The 16,455-nt window shown below is 42.1% G+C and overlaps 1 protein-coding gene across 5 annotated transcripts in view; it reads left to right on the top strand.

Moving 5' to 3' along the window:
• The window catches only part of LOC123995140 (CD2-associated protein-like), a 102,900-nt gene that overhangs the window by 21,902 nt on the left and 64,543 nt on the right, over positions 1-16,455 (top strand). For 2 of the 5 annotated variants that reach the window (XM_046298520.1, XM_046298517.1), the window contains exon 2: positions 15,487-15,647. In XM_046298520.1, coding sequence (XP_046154476.1) covers positions 15,487-15,647 — 161 coding nt within the window. Of the gene's footprint in view, positions 1-15,486; positions 15,648-16,078; positions 16,262-16,455 lie in introns of those variants that run through there. The other 3 variants (XM_046298519.1, XM_046298523.1, XM_046298522.1) reach the window with 3 other exon arrangements.

Here is a 16,455-nt window from a genome sequence, read left to right as displayed (position 1 = left end):
AATCGAGATCCACACAGAAATGGTTTGCCAAGATCAGTGTGGAAGAACTTGACTGGCCTGCACATAGCCCTGACCTCAACCCCATTGAACACCTTTGGGATGAATTGGAACGCTGACTGCGAGCCAGATCTAATCACCCAACATCAGTGCCCGACCTCACTAATGCAATTGTGGCTGAATTTAAACAAGTCCCCTTAGCAATGTTGCAACATGTAGTGAAACGCTTTCCCAGGAGAGTGGAGGCTGTTATAGCAGCAAAGGGGACCAAATCCATATTAATGCCCATGATTTTGTTTGACAAGCAGGTGTCCATATCTTTGGTCATGTAATGTAGTTAGCAAAATAAGTTCTTTTTTTAGGTTTGGATAGAATTTTGATTAAACACATGACAATGATTTTGAGACACAAAGATGTTATTATAAATTTAATTAAACAGTTACATGAAAATGTGTATATGAAAATGTAACTGCACACAGATCATTAGGAATGGTAATATAAATGGAGTTGTTTTTGCTTTATGTAATCAAACAGTGACTTAAAGCTTCAGACAAGCTCAATGCATATACCTGATTTTATTAAAACAGATAGGGTGTGTCTATATATGGAAAAATACACATTTTAAAATGTCCACCAATCGATTAGTCGAAAGAACGGATGACTTTCGGATGATTTTATGATTGATTTTGGTCGGGATAGCCCTACTTTATAGGCATATCATGTTATGCCATTTTCCCAAACGATTTCATTATATTTAGAAATGCATCTAAAATACCTTAGAACCACACATATCCATGTCCTAATAAACTAATATTACCTGTAAAGACCTTAAGCATAATGTATGATTATTATTATTTTTTAAATCTCCACTTTCGAATTTTGAAAATACACTTAATTACAGTTCTTATGCTGAAATAGCAGGTATTTTTGTCAGTTGCATTAAGATCAGTGAGTTTAGTATTATGCAAGTCATTTGGGATTAACAAATGACAGTGTCTATTGGGTTACTGAATCTAAAAATAACTCCGTTAAAGCTTTAACTAACTACGGATCCTAATATTAGTGATGCAATAAGAATGTTTCTTTTTTTGTCATGTTTTTTGTCAAGTGTCAGTTTCGTGAGAACCAACCTTTTCAGGTATCTGCTATTTACTGGCTAATCAATCTAGTCTAAAGAAGACCACTATGTGGTTCATTGAGGCTCATTGAATACATTGACCACAGTTTCAAAATGATTCTCCTTTAAACAAAATCACTGTCTGCCACTTGACTTTCTTCCGATATCCAGTCATCGTTAGCCGACCACAGCACACAAACACTCCTTGGGGAAAGAAAAGACAGTCATTTGCTAGATGACTGACTTGAATATCGGGGCTGTGTCATGTTGTCTACAGCACCCTTGTAATATGCTATATCTAGTGACTCAGTCATTCATGCACCTGAAAGCCATTTGATTGGTTGTTTGCACACACACACGCAATCTCTGTTGACCGTGGTTATTTACATAGCGATGTGGGAGATAAGTAAGCCAGTACTATAGTGCAGTACAGTGTACCAGCCTGTCTCCTTGTGGAAACAAAGGCAATAGGCTAGCCCGACAGACCGATTGTTACAGACTAACAAGCCTGTAAAAATCTTAGATGAGAGCCTATTGAAATACTTTTTAAAATATGACTAAAATTCTACAATAAGCAGTGATTAAATCTTACAAATGGAAGTGTTGAGAAAATATAAGTAGGGCAGCAGATGAAAATCTTAAATGGAATTGTATAAGACTCATACCAGCCTTCTATCACTTCCTCACAGAGGCCATGTCTGGATCAATGGGACTACACTCTCTCCGTCCTCCGTCATAAAACAAGAGCTGTTAACTCATACAGAGTGAAATCCTCTCCTGTGACCCTATTCTGTCATCTGGTCCACTGTTGTTAGCATTACCATGTTAGCTAATGTGTAAGCCCAGCCACTGCTGGACTGTGCAGTCTGTTCTGCTGCTTGTGTCCTGCCCTCTCATTATGCAGGCCATGATGTTGATGAGGAGGGCAATTCACTTCTATAAATATAGGACTATAGAATAGTTTGTAGCCCAATGAGCAGCCAGCGTGTTAATCGACCTGGAGGAGCGATGCTACGATGCTTGGTGTAAACATAACTTAGCCCACACAAACGGGACCACTATACAACACAGACATACAGGAGAACAAAGAAACACCATGACGGCACACAAGCATGACACACATCAAAGCAGTCAATGATGCACACACGGCAAAACATTGCTCAGTGGCTCTGCTCCTCTGACATCATCAATGTTGGCCCAGCAGCCTGGGCTTGCTCCGAGGGAGAAAATACCGCTAATCACAGATCCATGATCAGCTTTCCCTACCCGGATCCGAACCCTCAACCATTATGACTTGAAACGCCAAGCTGGACTGGGACCTGTATGTGGAACGACTGCCAGCAAGATCCCTCAGCCTCTTTTCCTCAGGCTTCCATCCAGACACTCCGATCCTCATCCTCACTTAGGCTTGGTAAGGACATTCTGCCACTTAGCTGATAGCGAGCTCTCGCGCCTTAATAATCCATCCCACTGGCCAGCAGCCATCAATTCCCCCAGCGCCCATTATTTACCCAGGCACCACAGATAAGGCCACTTCTGCTTACACTAATCAGTGTTAGCGTTGATGGTGTAGCCTACATTGAGAAGGCGCAGCAGGGCATGAGGCAGGGTCCTGACCAGACCAGCAGTCTGTCTGCAGAGCCTCGTTTACCACTGGCCAAAGTCAGACAGTATCTCATCCTGTTGTTACACGAATAGAAATTAGGAGCTCGTCCCTCCCGTTGGGGGCCTCCATAAATTACGTTGTGGTGAAGCAGAGATAAGTGGTGGATGGAGATTGGGGACAAAAGATGCTTTCATACCACCGTGATTTGCCTCCAAGGGTCCTTTGCCAAAGGTGGCCTCGGCGGCCTATTAAAAAGGGGTCTAAAGCTAAATCATCCTCTTTTTGTCTTAGATTGTCCTGGGTTGACTTGTTCTTATTCTGCCAGAGTAATGTTCGCCCTTGAAATACCGGCGCTGCTGGAAAGTAGACAAAGAAAGCCCTCTTAGTTTTTCCTTAGGAGGAAATGCCTTGCTAAACACATTACAGCACACAGGTGGTTAGTGCAGCAGCGAGGCTTTCTTTTTTTTATAGGAAATAGTGCACATAGAACACATCTACCACTTACTTTCAATGAGAATGACATTTCCGATTTCCATGTTAAATTGGTCGGGTCACCCAAGAAGTTACATATTGCAGCTTTAACTTGAGCAAATTAATGCATTTAATAATAAATTCAATACAATTAGTGGATTTCCTTCTATGTTGAATGCATTTTTGGGGGGGGAATTCCGTTTCAATGTCTAGATTCCGTGATTCCGTCGGCATTATTCGCAATTCAGATTTTATAGGACACTTCTATTTTTGTGAAGTAGACTGGGGGCTTTCTGAATACTCCCATTAATGCGCCATGTTGACCAGTGGGTGAAACTTCCTTCCAGTTCGGTTTTATGAGATTTGAGAGTCACCTGCCTGGACTGAAAAACGGGCCAGGAGTGGAGCATGAGTCATGACTTAGGATAGGCCTACGTTACAAACTAAAGTAAATGGCCTATTTCAACCAGCTCAAAAGTATTGTCCTATTATTGGTGTACAGATTAACACACACACACACATGGCTGGATTCAAAACATATGCTCACAGTGGGAGAGAGGTCAGGACTAGCTGTTCCCTGAGTGCTTCTGGAACAAAGTGGGTCCACTGATTAAATGGGTCAGTGGGTTAATTTAATAGCACTACTACCACGTCCAAGACGAGGAAACACTGTAGACTAATACATACAGGGAGAGGTCACACACCAGTCAATACTATACTAGGATGCCAAGACACAATAGTAGTGAGAGCAGCTCATGTTGTTGAGACAGACGGGATGGGGGTGCTTCAGTACAGTACATTCCCAGAGTAGCCTAATTGCATCAAAATCAAATCGTATTTGTCACATGCGCCCGAATACAACAGGTAGACCTTACAGTGAAATGCTTACTTACAAGTCCTTAACCAACAATGCAGTTTTAAGAAAATACTTACAAAATAGTAAGAGTAAAAATTAACAAATAATTAAAGAGCAGCAGTAAAATATCAATAGTGAGACTATATGTATATATACAGGCGGTTCCGGTACAGAGTCAATGTGCGGGGGCACCAGTATTGAGGTAATATGTACATGTAGGTAGAGTTAATGTGACTATACATAGATAACAACAGAGTAGCAGCAGTGTAGAAGAGAGGGGGAAATGCAAATAGTCTGGGTAGCCATTTGATTAGATTTTCAGGAGTCTTATGTATTTGGGGTAGAAACTGTTTAGAAGCCTGTGGGACCTAAACTTGGCGCTTCGGTACAGCTTGCCGTGCGGTAGCAGAGAAAACAGTCTATGACTAGGGTGGCTAGAGTCTTTGACAATTTTTAGGGCCTTCCTCTGACACCACCTGGTATAGAGGTCCTGGATGACAGGAAGCTTGACCCTCTGTAGTGCCTTGCGGTCAGAGGCTAAGCAGTTGCCATACCAGGCAGTGATGCAACCAGTCAGGATGCTCTCGATGGTGCAGCTGTAAAACTTTTTGAGGATCTGTTAGTTTGTTGGTGATGTGGACAGCAAAATAACTTGAAGCTCTCAACCTGCTCCACTACAGCCTCGTCGATGAGAATGGGGTTGTAGTCCAAAATCATCTCCTTTGTCTTGATCACGTTGAGGGAGAAGTTTTTGTCCTTGCACCAAACGGTTAGGTCTCTGACCTCCTCCCTATAGGCTGTCTCATCGTTGTCGGTGTTCAGGCCTGCCACTGTCGTCATCGGCAAACTTTAGGATGTTGTTGATGTCGTGCCTGGCCATGAATTCATGATTGAATAGGGAGTACAGGAGGGGACTAAGCACGCACCCCTGAGGGGCCCCTGTGTTGATCAGCGTGGCAGATGTGTTGTTACCTACCCTTACCACCTGGGGATGGCCCGTCAGAAAGTCCAGGATCCAGTTGCAGAGGGAGGTGTTTAGTCCCAGGTTTCTTAGCTTAGTGATGAGCTTTGAGGGCACTACGGTGTTGAACGCTGATCTGTAGTCGATGAATAGCCTTCTCACAATGTTACCTTGAATAATGTAGGATATGTAACATTATATATCTCATATGCATACGTATATACTGTACTCTATATCATCTACTGCATCCTTATGTAATACATGTATCACTAGCCACTTTAACTATGCCACTTTGTTTACATACTCATCTCATATGTATATACTGTACTCGATACAATCTACTGTATCTTGCCTATGCTGCTCTGTACCATCACTCATTCATATATCTTTATGTACATATTCTTTATCCCCTTACACTGTGTATAAGACAGTAGTTTTGGAATTGTTAGTTAGATTACTTGTTGGTTATTACTGCATTGTCGGAACTAGAAGCACAAGCATTTCGCTACACTCGCATTAACATCTGCTAACCATGTGTATGTGACAAATAACATTTGATTTGATTTTTGTCTAGTTGTGGAGTGCAATAGAGATTGCATCACCTGTTGGTGCGGTTTGAAAATTGGAGAGGGTCTAGGATTTCTGGGATAATGGTGTTGAGAGCCATGACCAGCCTTTCAAAGCACTTTATGGCTACAGACATGAGTGCTACAGGTCGGTTGTCATTTAGGCTGGTTACCTTAGTGTTCTTGGGCACATGGACTATGGTGGTCTGCTTGAAACATGTTGCTATTACAGACAGGGAGAGGTTGAAAATGTCGGTGAAGACTCTTGCCAGTTGGTAAGCTCGTGCTCGGAGTACACATCCTGGTAAACCGTCTGGCCTTGTGATTGGTGACCTGTTTAAAGATCGTACTCACATCGGTTGCGGAGAGCGTGATCCCACAGTTGTGCGGGAACAGCTGATGCTCTCACCCATGTTTCAGTGTTACTTGCCTCGATGCAAGCATAGACGTTATGTAGCTCGTCTTGTAGGCTCGTGTCATTGGGCAGCTCTTGGCTGTGCTTCTCTTTTTGTTGTCTGTAATAGTTTGCAAGCCCTGCCACATCCAATGAGCGTTGGAGCCAGTGTAGTACGATTCGGTCTTCGTCCTGTATTGACGCTTTGCCTGTTTGATGGTTCGTCGCAGCGCATAGCAGGATTTCTTATAAGCTTCCGGGTTAGAGTCCAGCTCCTTGAAAGCGCAGCACTACCCTTTAGCTCAGTGTGAATGTTGCCTGTAATCCATGGCTTCTGGTTGGGGTACGTATTAGAGATCGACCGATTATGATTTTTCAACACCGATACCGATTTTATTGGAGGCCCAAAAAAGCCGATACTGATTAATCGGACAATTTTTTTAATTTATTTTTTATATATTTTTTATTTCTTTGTAATAATGACAATTACAACAATACTGAATTAACACTTATTTTAACTTCATATAAAACATCAATAAAATCAATTTAGCCTAAAATAAATAATGAAAAAGCTAACGTTTAAGTTCCTTGCTCAGAACATGAGAACATATGAAAGTTGGTGGTTCCTTTTAACATGAGACTTCAATATTCCAAGGTAAGAGGTTTTTAGGTTGTAGTTAATATAGTATTTATAGGACTATTTCTCTCTATACCATTTGTATTTCATATACCTTTGACTATTGGATGTTCTTATAGGCACTATAGTATTGCCAGTGTAACAGTATAGCTTCTGTCCACCTCCTCACCCCTACCTGGGCTCGAACCAGGAACACATCGACAACAACCACACTCGAAGCGTCGTTACCCATCGCTCCACAAAAGCGCCGGCCCTTGCAGCGCAAGGGGAATAACTACTCCAAATCTAAAAGCGAGTGACGTTTGAAACAGTATTAGCGCACACCCAGCTAACTAGCCAGTCATTTCACATTGGCTACACCAGCCATTAGGCTGATAGGCTTGAAGTCATCAACAGCGCTGTGCTTGCGAAGAGCAGCTGGCAAAACGCACAAAAGTGCTGTTTGAATGCATGCTTACGAGCCTGCTATTGCCTACCACCGCTCAGTCAGACTGCTCTATCAAATCATAGACTTAATTATAACATAATTACACACAGAAATACGAGCCTTTAATATCATTAATATGATGGAATCCGGAAACTATCATTTAGAAAACAAGACGTTTATTCTTTCAGTGAAATACGGAACCGTTCGGTATTTTATCTAACTGGTGGCAAGTCTAAATATTCTTGTTACATTGCACAACCTTCAATGTATGTCATAATTACGTAAAATTCTGGCAAATTAGTTCAATGAGCCAGGCAGCCCAAACTGTTGCATATACCCTGACTCTGCGTGCAATGAACACAAGATAAATGACACACTTTCACCTGGTTAATATTGCCTGCTAAACTGGATTAGTAGTTATAACTAGTGATTATGATTGATTGATTGTTTTTAATAAGATACGTTTAATGCTAGCTAGCAATTTACCTTGGCTTCTACTGCATTCGCGTAACAGGCTGACTACTCGTGAAGTGCAATGGTTAGAGCGTTGGACTAGTTAACTGTGCGGTTGCAAGATTAGCACCCCTGAGCTGACAAGGTGAAAATCTGTCGTTCTGCCCCTGAACAAGGAAGTTAACCCACCGTTCCTAGGCCGTCATTGAAAATAAGAATGTGTTCTTAACTGACTTGCCTAGTTAAATAAAGGTATAAAAATATATATATATGCCATCGGAAGAATCCCGGATCATATTCCAGTCTGAGCTAGAAAAACAATCCTGTAATTTAGCATCTGCTTCTGCTTCATTTGACCAATTTAATGTTGGCTTGTAAGCAGGACTCAGGAGGATAGAATTATGGTCAGATTTGCCAAATGGAGGATGAGGAAGAGCTTTGTATGCGTCTCTGTATGTGGAGTAAAGGTGGTCTAGAGTTTTTTTTTTTTTTTTTCTTCTTTTCTTTTTTTCCCCCTGGTTGCACATTTAACATGTTGGTCGAAATGAGGGAAAGCTGATTTAAGTTTCCCTGCATTAAAGTTCCCGGCCACTAGGAGCACTGCCTCTGGATAAGCATTTTTCTGTTTGCTTATGGTGATATACAGCTCATTGAGTGCAGTCTTAGTGCCAGCAATGGTCTGTGATGGTATGTAAACATCTACGAAAAATACATATCTCTCTAGGTAGATAGTGTGGTCTACAGCTTATCATGAGATACTCAACCTCTGGCGAGCAAAACCTTACTTAGGTATTGTGCACCAGCTGTTTTTTACAAATATACTTTGCCCGCCACCCCGTGTCTTACCGGAGGCTGCTGTTCTATCCTGCCAATGGAGTGTATTACCCGCCAGCTCTATGTTATTAACATCGTCGTTCAGCCACGCCTCGGTGAAACACAAGATTTCACAGATTTTAATGTCCCGTTGGTAGGATATACATGCTTTTAGTTTGTCCCATTTATTTTCCAGCGATTGAATGTTGGCTAACAGTACGGATGGCAGAGGCAGATTAGCCACTCATCGCCTGATCCTCACAAGGCACCCTGATCTCCTTCCGTGAAATCTGTTTCTTTCTCCTGTGAATGATGGGATGAAGGACTTTTCCTGTGTTTGGAGTATATCCTTCCCGTCCAACTCATTAAAGAAAAAATATTTGTCCAATTTGTGGTGATTAATCCCTGTTCTGATGCCCAGAAGGTCTTTTCTGGCATAAGAGACAGTAGCAGAAACATTATGTACAAAATAAGTTACAAACAAAATAGCACGGTTGGTTAAGAGCGAATAAAACGGCAGCCATCCTCTCCGGCGCCATCATATGTCTAGTCCACTGATCCGAGCCTGGACCTAATCAAAGCACAGGAACCAATGGGGCACAGGAAAGGCTCTGACTCCGATGGTACTGCAATTACCAATAACCTTATGGGGATATCTGCTGAAGTGGCCATCATTATAGACATAAATAATGAGAGGAACGGCCGAAAGCATGGCTGTACATAAAGTGATTTATCAACTGGACGATGAGCCGCCATGAGTCAGTTGAGGCTGTGGCATTTAGCTAGGACATTTCCATGTAAAAGGACCCATGAGCCAAAACGTGAAGTTCATAGGAGCATATCAAATTGGGTGTCAAATGAAAGCTAAGAGTCTATATTTTAGGCAAATGAAAACAAAGATTCATTTTTCAACCATTTTCATCTAAAAAAATCTGGCATAAGTAAAGGCTTTGATTTCTGTTAAACAGATGGACAAGGGCTCTTAAAATATCTACCAGAAAAAGTCTTAATGTATCGTAAATACAATAATGTTGACGTTAACTTCTTGATGACTCAAAATACAGTTCCCATGCAGGAACATCACTCAGCGGAATTTCAGAGCGCCACCTATAGTTTTTGATAAAACTCAAACTTTCATTAAAATACACATTCAAGGTAGTGAATTAAAGCTACACTCGTTGTGAATCTATCCACCAAGTCAGATTTGTAAAATGCTTTTCGGCGAAAGCATGAGAAGCTATTATCTAATAGCATGTACCCCCAAAATACTGCAACGTCACCTAACACGACAGATTTTGCGGTAGCCGGCGCTACCCAAAACTCAGAAATAAAATATAAAACATTCATTACCTTAGACAAGCTTCTTTCTTGGCACTTCTAGATGTCCCATAAACATCACTTTTGGGTCTTTTTTCGATGAAATTGGTCCATATATAGCCAAGATATCGATCTATGAAGACTGTGTAATCAAGGAAAAAACTGAGTTTGATAACGCAACGTCATTTTTTTAAATTAAAAAAGTCGATGATAAACTTTCACAAAACACTTCGAAATACTTTTGTAATACAACTTTAGGTATTAGTAAACGTTAATAATCTTATCAAAATGATCACGGGGCGATGTATATTCAATAGCTCCTCGTCCTGATATCGTGTCCAAATATTCCTCAACCAAAACATCCGGTCGGAGACCGGAGGAAAAGCCTTGCCTTGTGTCGGTTTGACCAAGAAACAAATCCGAGACAAATGACAAGACTGTTGACATCGTGTGTAAGCTGTAGGTATTGCAACCTCGGCCCCATTTAATGTGGTTCACGTTTAACAATTGGTTGAAGTGGCGCATGGATATATTTTCCCATTTTCAGTGATCAGATTTACCTGCGCTTTTCGATGAAACGCACGTTCTGTTATAGTAACAGCCGTGATTTAACCAGTTTTATAAACGTCTGCGTGTTTCCTATCCACACATACTAATCATATGCATATACTATATTCCTGGCATGAGTAGCAGGGCGCTGAAATGTTGCGCGATTTTTAGCAAAAAGCTGCGAAAATTCGCATGAGCCCTAACAACTGTCAACTAATGTTAATTTTGAATAAATTGTGTACCTTCTGTAGGTTTAACAAATATTGCCTTGTAATTGTGTTACTACTAAAACCCAGATACTGTACCTTCTGAGATATTTTCACATTTCTCTCCCTTATGAGGGAGGATAATGAAAGTTCACAGAAGTAATAGTAGACCTACCAATTAGTTATAGTGATTTTACCAATATCATTTTTGTTTGAATTATTAAGTGATTTAAACGGTGTATTCAGACCCCTTCCCTTTTCCACATTTTGTACGTTACAGCCGTATTCTAAAATGGATTAAATAAAAACATTTCCTCATCAATCTACACACAATACCCCATTTAAAAAAACCGAAATGCCTTATTTACATAAGTATTCCGACCCTTTGCTATGAAACTCGAAATTGAGCTCAGGTGCATCCTGTTTCCATTGATCATCCTTAAGATGTTTCTACATCTTGATTGGAGTCCACCTGTGGTATATTCTATTGATTGGTTCATGATTTGGAAAGGCACACACCTGTCTATATAAGGTTCTACAGTTGGCAGTGCATGTCAGAGCAAAAACCAAGCCATGAGGTCAAAAGAATTGTCCGTAGAAGGCTGAGACAGGATTGTGTCAAGGCACAGATCTGGGGAAGGGTACCAAAACATTTCTGCAGCATTGAAGGTTCTCAAAAACACAGTGGCCTCCATCATTCTTAAATGGAAGAATTTTGGAACCGCTAAGACTCCCTAGAGCTGGCCGCCCGGCCAAACCGAGCAATTGGGGGAGAAGTGCCTTGGTCAGGGAGGTGACAAAGAACCCGATGGTCATCCTGACAGCTCCAAAGTTCCTCTGTGGAGATGAGAATGAGATGAGAAAGGACAACTATCTCTGCAGCACTCCACCAATCAGACAATTATGGTAGAGTGGCCAGATGGAAGCCACACCTTCCTTAGTAAAAGGCACATGACAGCCCGCTTGGAGTTTGCCAAAAGGCACCTAAAATACTGACTATGAGAAACAAGATTCTTTGGTCTGATGAAACCAAGATTGAACTCTTTGGCCTGAATGACAATTGTCACATCTGGAGGAAACCTGGCACCATCCCTATGGTGAAGCATAGTGGTGGTGGTGGTGGCAGCATCATGCTGTAGGGATTAGTCAGTATTGAGGGAAAGATGAACGGAGCAAAGTACAGAGATCCTTGATGAAAACCTACTCCAGAGCACTCAGGACATCCGACTGGGGGCGAAGGTTCACCTTCCAACAGGACAATGATCTTAAGTACACAGCCAAGACAATGCAAGAGTGGCTTCGGGACAAGTCTCTGAATGTCCTTGAGTGGCCCAGCCAGAGCCTGGACTTAAACCCGATCGAACATCTCTGGAAAGCCCTGGAAATAGCGGTGCAGCGATGCTCCCCATCCAACCTGACAGAGCTTGAGAGGATCTGCAGAAAAGAATGGGAGAATACGGGTGTTCCAAGCTAGAAGCATCATCCCCAAGAAGACTCAAGTCTGTATTCGCTGCCATAGGTGCTTCAAAAAAGTACTGAACAAAGGGTCTGAATACTTATGTAAGTGTGATATTCTGTATTTTTTTTGCAAACATTTTCTAAAAACCTGTTTTTGCTTTGTCATTATGGGGTATTATGTGTAGATTGATGAGGGGGTAAACAACTGTTTAATCCATTTTAGAATAAGGCTTTAATGTTTAATTTGGAAAAAGCCAAGGTGTCTGAATAATTTCTGAATGCACTGTATGTAATGGGGAATTGTTAGACACTAACAATCAAACGCAAACAATTCACACAATGAAGTTATGAAACAATGATGTGCACAGATTTGCAGGTTCTGCATCTTAGCCACACTCGCCTCGGCAATGGATTAAAGGATCTGCGTGGTCAATCGAATGTCGGCAGTGGCCGTACAGAATTTACTGTAATACCGCCTCTGCAGAAGTCAGGGCATTCATACCTCTTTCATTTCACGTAACAGAGTAGAGCTCTTGTGAAGGATGTTGTCAAGGAACTGAGTTTGTGTTTATACAGGACCCCCCCCCCCCCACCACCTACCACCATCCAGTTATGTCAATGCGGAGCTATACTGAGGCCTCCACATTGGTACAACATTTTGGAAGCACATGGCAATGTGGTACGGAGCTCGATTTGGTCTCTGCGTGCCTGTGGAGGCTCCTCAATTGCATGAACCAAAAACTATCTTGACATATCAAACCACAGTAAAAGTAAGTGCTAATGGTAAACATCCACCATTGTCCCCATTCCCAAGAAAGACTAGCCTCGCTCTCTCAACAACAGCCTTTTGCACTGACCTTTCTTGTGATGAAGGCCCTGCAGCAGCTAGTCAAGGCCCATATCACGTTTGTGGCATGTGCTCTTCTGGATCCCCTCCAGTTTGCATACCGCACTTAAAGGACGACGCCAAGCTGTTCTTGATGGACACCATCCACAGACATCTGGAGGGCAGAAGGGCCTCTGTCAGGCTCTTATTTGTGGACTTCTCATCCGCATTTAACATCACGCAGTCTGCCATCCTTGCCAGACCTTGTCTCACAGTTCAATCACGACCACGGCCACAGAGAGTCTATGCCAATGGTAAGACACGCTACTTGCTTGCGCTGGTTCACCACGGTGTGTACGGTCACTTTTTTTATTCTCTACACCAATGCCTGTCAGAGTGGCCATACCAACCTCCATCTTGTGAAGTTTGCCAATGACACAGTCCTCTCACTCCTCTCAGACCATCAGGACTTCATTGACAGGTGTGACTGTGCTGCTGGAGTTGAATGTTTCCAAGATGAAGGAAATGGTTTTCAGCATCAGGAGGAAGCCAGGATGGACCCGGTGATCATCCAGGGTGAGGAGGTGGACACGTATAAATATATTGCTGCCATCTTTGATAACACTCTGAAGGTTGAGCAAAACAGATGCTGTCATTTTAAATTATAAAAAAAAAAACTTTTTATTTAACAAGGCACCACCTCCAAGCCATTGTGATATGCTCTAAGATCACCAGGGTGCCTCTCAGAAGTCTGGCCTCATTCTTTGAGAAGCAGGCCAGGAGGAAGGCCCATGACATCCTGGGGGACAGCACCCATGTCCTCGACACGCAGTTCCAACTGCTCCCCCCTTTGACGCTGCCTGTCTCAAGTGCCCCACCAATGGGCACAGGGCCTCATATTTTGTGCCCGAGGCTCTTCCTCGTTAAGAGGACCATTAACGAAGACCTAGGGATTATTCTAGACATAGTTTAGTAAGAACTGTAGCAACCACGGTTGTTTAGTTTCATAAATTCCACCATGCACTTAAAACTTTTGCCTTAAATGTTTTATTTATTTTAAAAAGTATACTGTCAGTCTGTGTGTTTATCCTGCCTGAAGCACCCTTTCCATCCCTGAGTAAATTTCCCCTTGGGGATTAATAAAGTTCTATTGTAAAACGGGTACACATGTCAAAATGGGGGATTTACCATACTTCTTTAAGTGGTGGGGTTACTCTTTGCTGAACACAAACTCCAGATTGTGTCTAAGTAAATTACACATTTTTTTGACTCATACTTAATCAAATAACTGTTTTACAAAAGATCTGTCCAATAGGTGTAAGCAGTGGTCCTAGTAAATAATTAACGTTACCTGCACAGCACACCCATTGACTATACATTAGAATTGGCTTATTATCATTATCAAAATGAGGGTTCTCATTACCAAAACTGACCTAAACATGAGGCGATAATGAGACATTTGTGTTTCGGTAATGAGGCCCTTACCTCAATCTGCAAGTAATGGGAGAATGTCAGTGTGGTGGTAGCGTAGCCTAGTGGTTAGAGCGTTGGACTCGTAACCGAAAGGTTGCAAGATCGAATCCCAGAGCTAACAAGGTTCTGCCCTTGAACATGGCAGTTAACCCACTGTTCCTAGGCCCCCATTGAAAATAACTAGGCAAGTCAGAAAATAACTGACTTGCCTAGTAGAATAAAGGTTTAAATACAAAAAAACAATTGAACACATCACTAAAGCCCTTCATCCAACTCTGGTTCTCAGAGTTTTTTCCCATATGAGTTTTTTAGTAATTCCGGTAATGAATAGGTCAAGTGTTGTAAATGGGGTGTTTGAGAATAAGATCCTCATTCTGAAAGCATATAAGTGAAATAATTAAATAAAAGTATGCTCATGTAAGGACTTCTCCTCTAGATTATGCATCATGGGTGAATTAAACCAAATTATTGGAGATGTTACAGCAACTTCAAAAAGTGTTAAGGTAATGAGAAACATGTCCAGAGACAGTTTTTACGCAATAAATATGACTGTTTATTTTAAACTTCAACTAGTAAACAGTTTTTAGAATTTATGGACAAACTACAGCAACATATTTAGTTTTATTCAGATAAATTAGGTTTTTAGAATATTATAAAATGACAGAATTTAATCATGCACCATGATTTTCAAACTCTTTGTTACTGCCATGGTTAAAACTAGTTTCACGAGAATCACCCAATTTAGAGACTTCATATCATAGTAGGTAGGCTTTGTTGTTTGATCCATCCCTGTTTTCTCAAAGAACGCTTTTCTTTCAATTCACACACTTGTAGGCTCAAATGCAAAAACATTCTTCAAATGCAACATGTTCGGGCTCTCGAGTGGCGCAGCGGTCTAAAGCAGTGCATCTCAGTGCTAGAGGTGTCACTACAGAACCTGGTTCGATCCCAGTCTGTATCACAACCGGCCGTGATTGGGAGTCCCATAGGTTGGCGCACAATTGGCCCAAGGTCGTCCGGGTTAGGGCTTGGCTGGGGTAGGCCGTCATTGTAAATAAGAATTTGTTCTTAACTGAGTTGCCTTGTTAAATCAAATACATTTTAACAAGCATGCAAGTATGATCAATGTCATTGAGTGAAGTGTCTGTATGCACATTTGCAGGCTTCAGGACTGTCATACCTCTACATGCCATGACAATGTGTCCAGCGATCTCTATTTTGTTATATTGGTAACTCCCTCTCACTCCCTCTCTCTCCCCCCACTCCCTCTCTCTCCCCCCACTCCCTCTCTCTCCCTCCCTCTCTCTCCCTCAATATCTCCCGCCCTCTCTCCCTCCCGCCCTACCTCCTTCTCTCCAGTAGAGGTTGTGGTTGAGTATGAATATGATGCCCTCCATGAAGATGAGCTGACCCTAAGGCTGGGAGACGTGATCAGGAATGTCCGCAGGATCGAGGAGGAGGGATGGATGGAGGGAGACCTCAACGGGAAGAGAGGACTCTTCCCTGACAACTTCGTCAAGGTGATTTAGAGCCTCTCCCCATTTTAAGCAATATTGAGACACTGACCCAAAACAACTTCCGGGTTGACAGGTACACTAACAGTATTATAATATATGCCATTTAGCAGGCACTTATTTTATCCAAAGTGACATAAGGGTGGTCCTGGGAATTGAACCTGCTATCTTGGCGTTGCAAGCTCCATGCTTTACCAACTACAGAGTACTGGTTGTACACTTGGGACTTGTAAACCCTAGTGCACCATGAAATCTGGTGTTTCTGTTGAAGACATGCGTACACTTCTCTTTCTAATAGGAGTTGTCATGGTACTCATTGCAAATTCTAAGTCACGCTAGTAGTAGAATGTTGTGATGAAGTCACAGAGAGCGGCTGCTCTTCCCTCGTCCCTCCCTCCTGGCTGTAATCCAGAGTAGTGAGATAGGAAGTCTGGCAGCTTTGAAGAGGGATATCTCGCTGTACTGAACTGAACTTTGCTCCCGGACACTGAGACTATTTTTCTTCCTCTATAAGTGCTTCTATGACTGTCTGAGACTAAATTTCTTCCCAGGAAATCATGTCTGAGTTGGAGGAGTCGGTAAGGGATTTACTCGTCTTTACTAAACGTCAACATGACAGGGTGTGTATTATAATCAACAACTGATCTTTGCCAGCGGAGGTCTTGATGTTTTGGGTGTTGGCGGTGCTGTCACAGTTTGCACTTCTGACACCTCAGAGGCTTAAATCTGTTTGTTTAGCTCTCCAAGGAGAGGAGAGAGAAAAGGAAAAAAACTCCTTTTCTCCATATGTGATTGTTGGAAATAGCAGCCAATT

The sequence above is a fragment of the Oncorhynchus gorbuscha genome, linkage group LG14, assembly GCF_021184085.1.
Source record: "Oncorhynchus gorbuscha isolate QuinsamMale2020 ecotype Even-year linkage group LG14, OgorEven_v1.0, whole genome shotgun sequence".
NCBI classification, from domain to species: domain Eukaryota; kingdom Metazoa; phylum Chordata; class Actinopteri; order Salmoniformes; family Salmonidae; genus Oncorhynchus; species Oncorhynchus gorbuscha.
The sequence above is the reverse complement of the archived record's forward strand: the minus strand, read 5'-3'. Positions and strand labels throughout refer to the sequence as shown.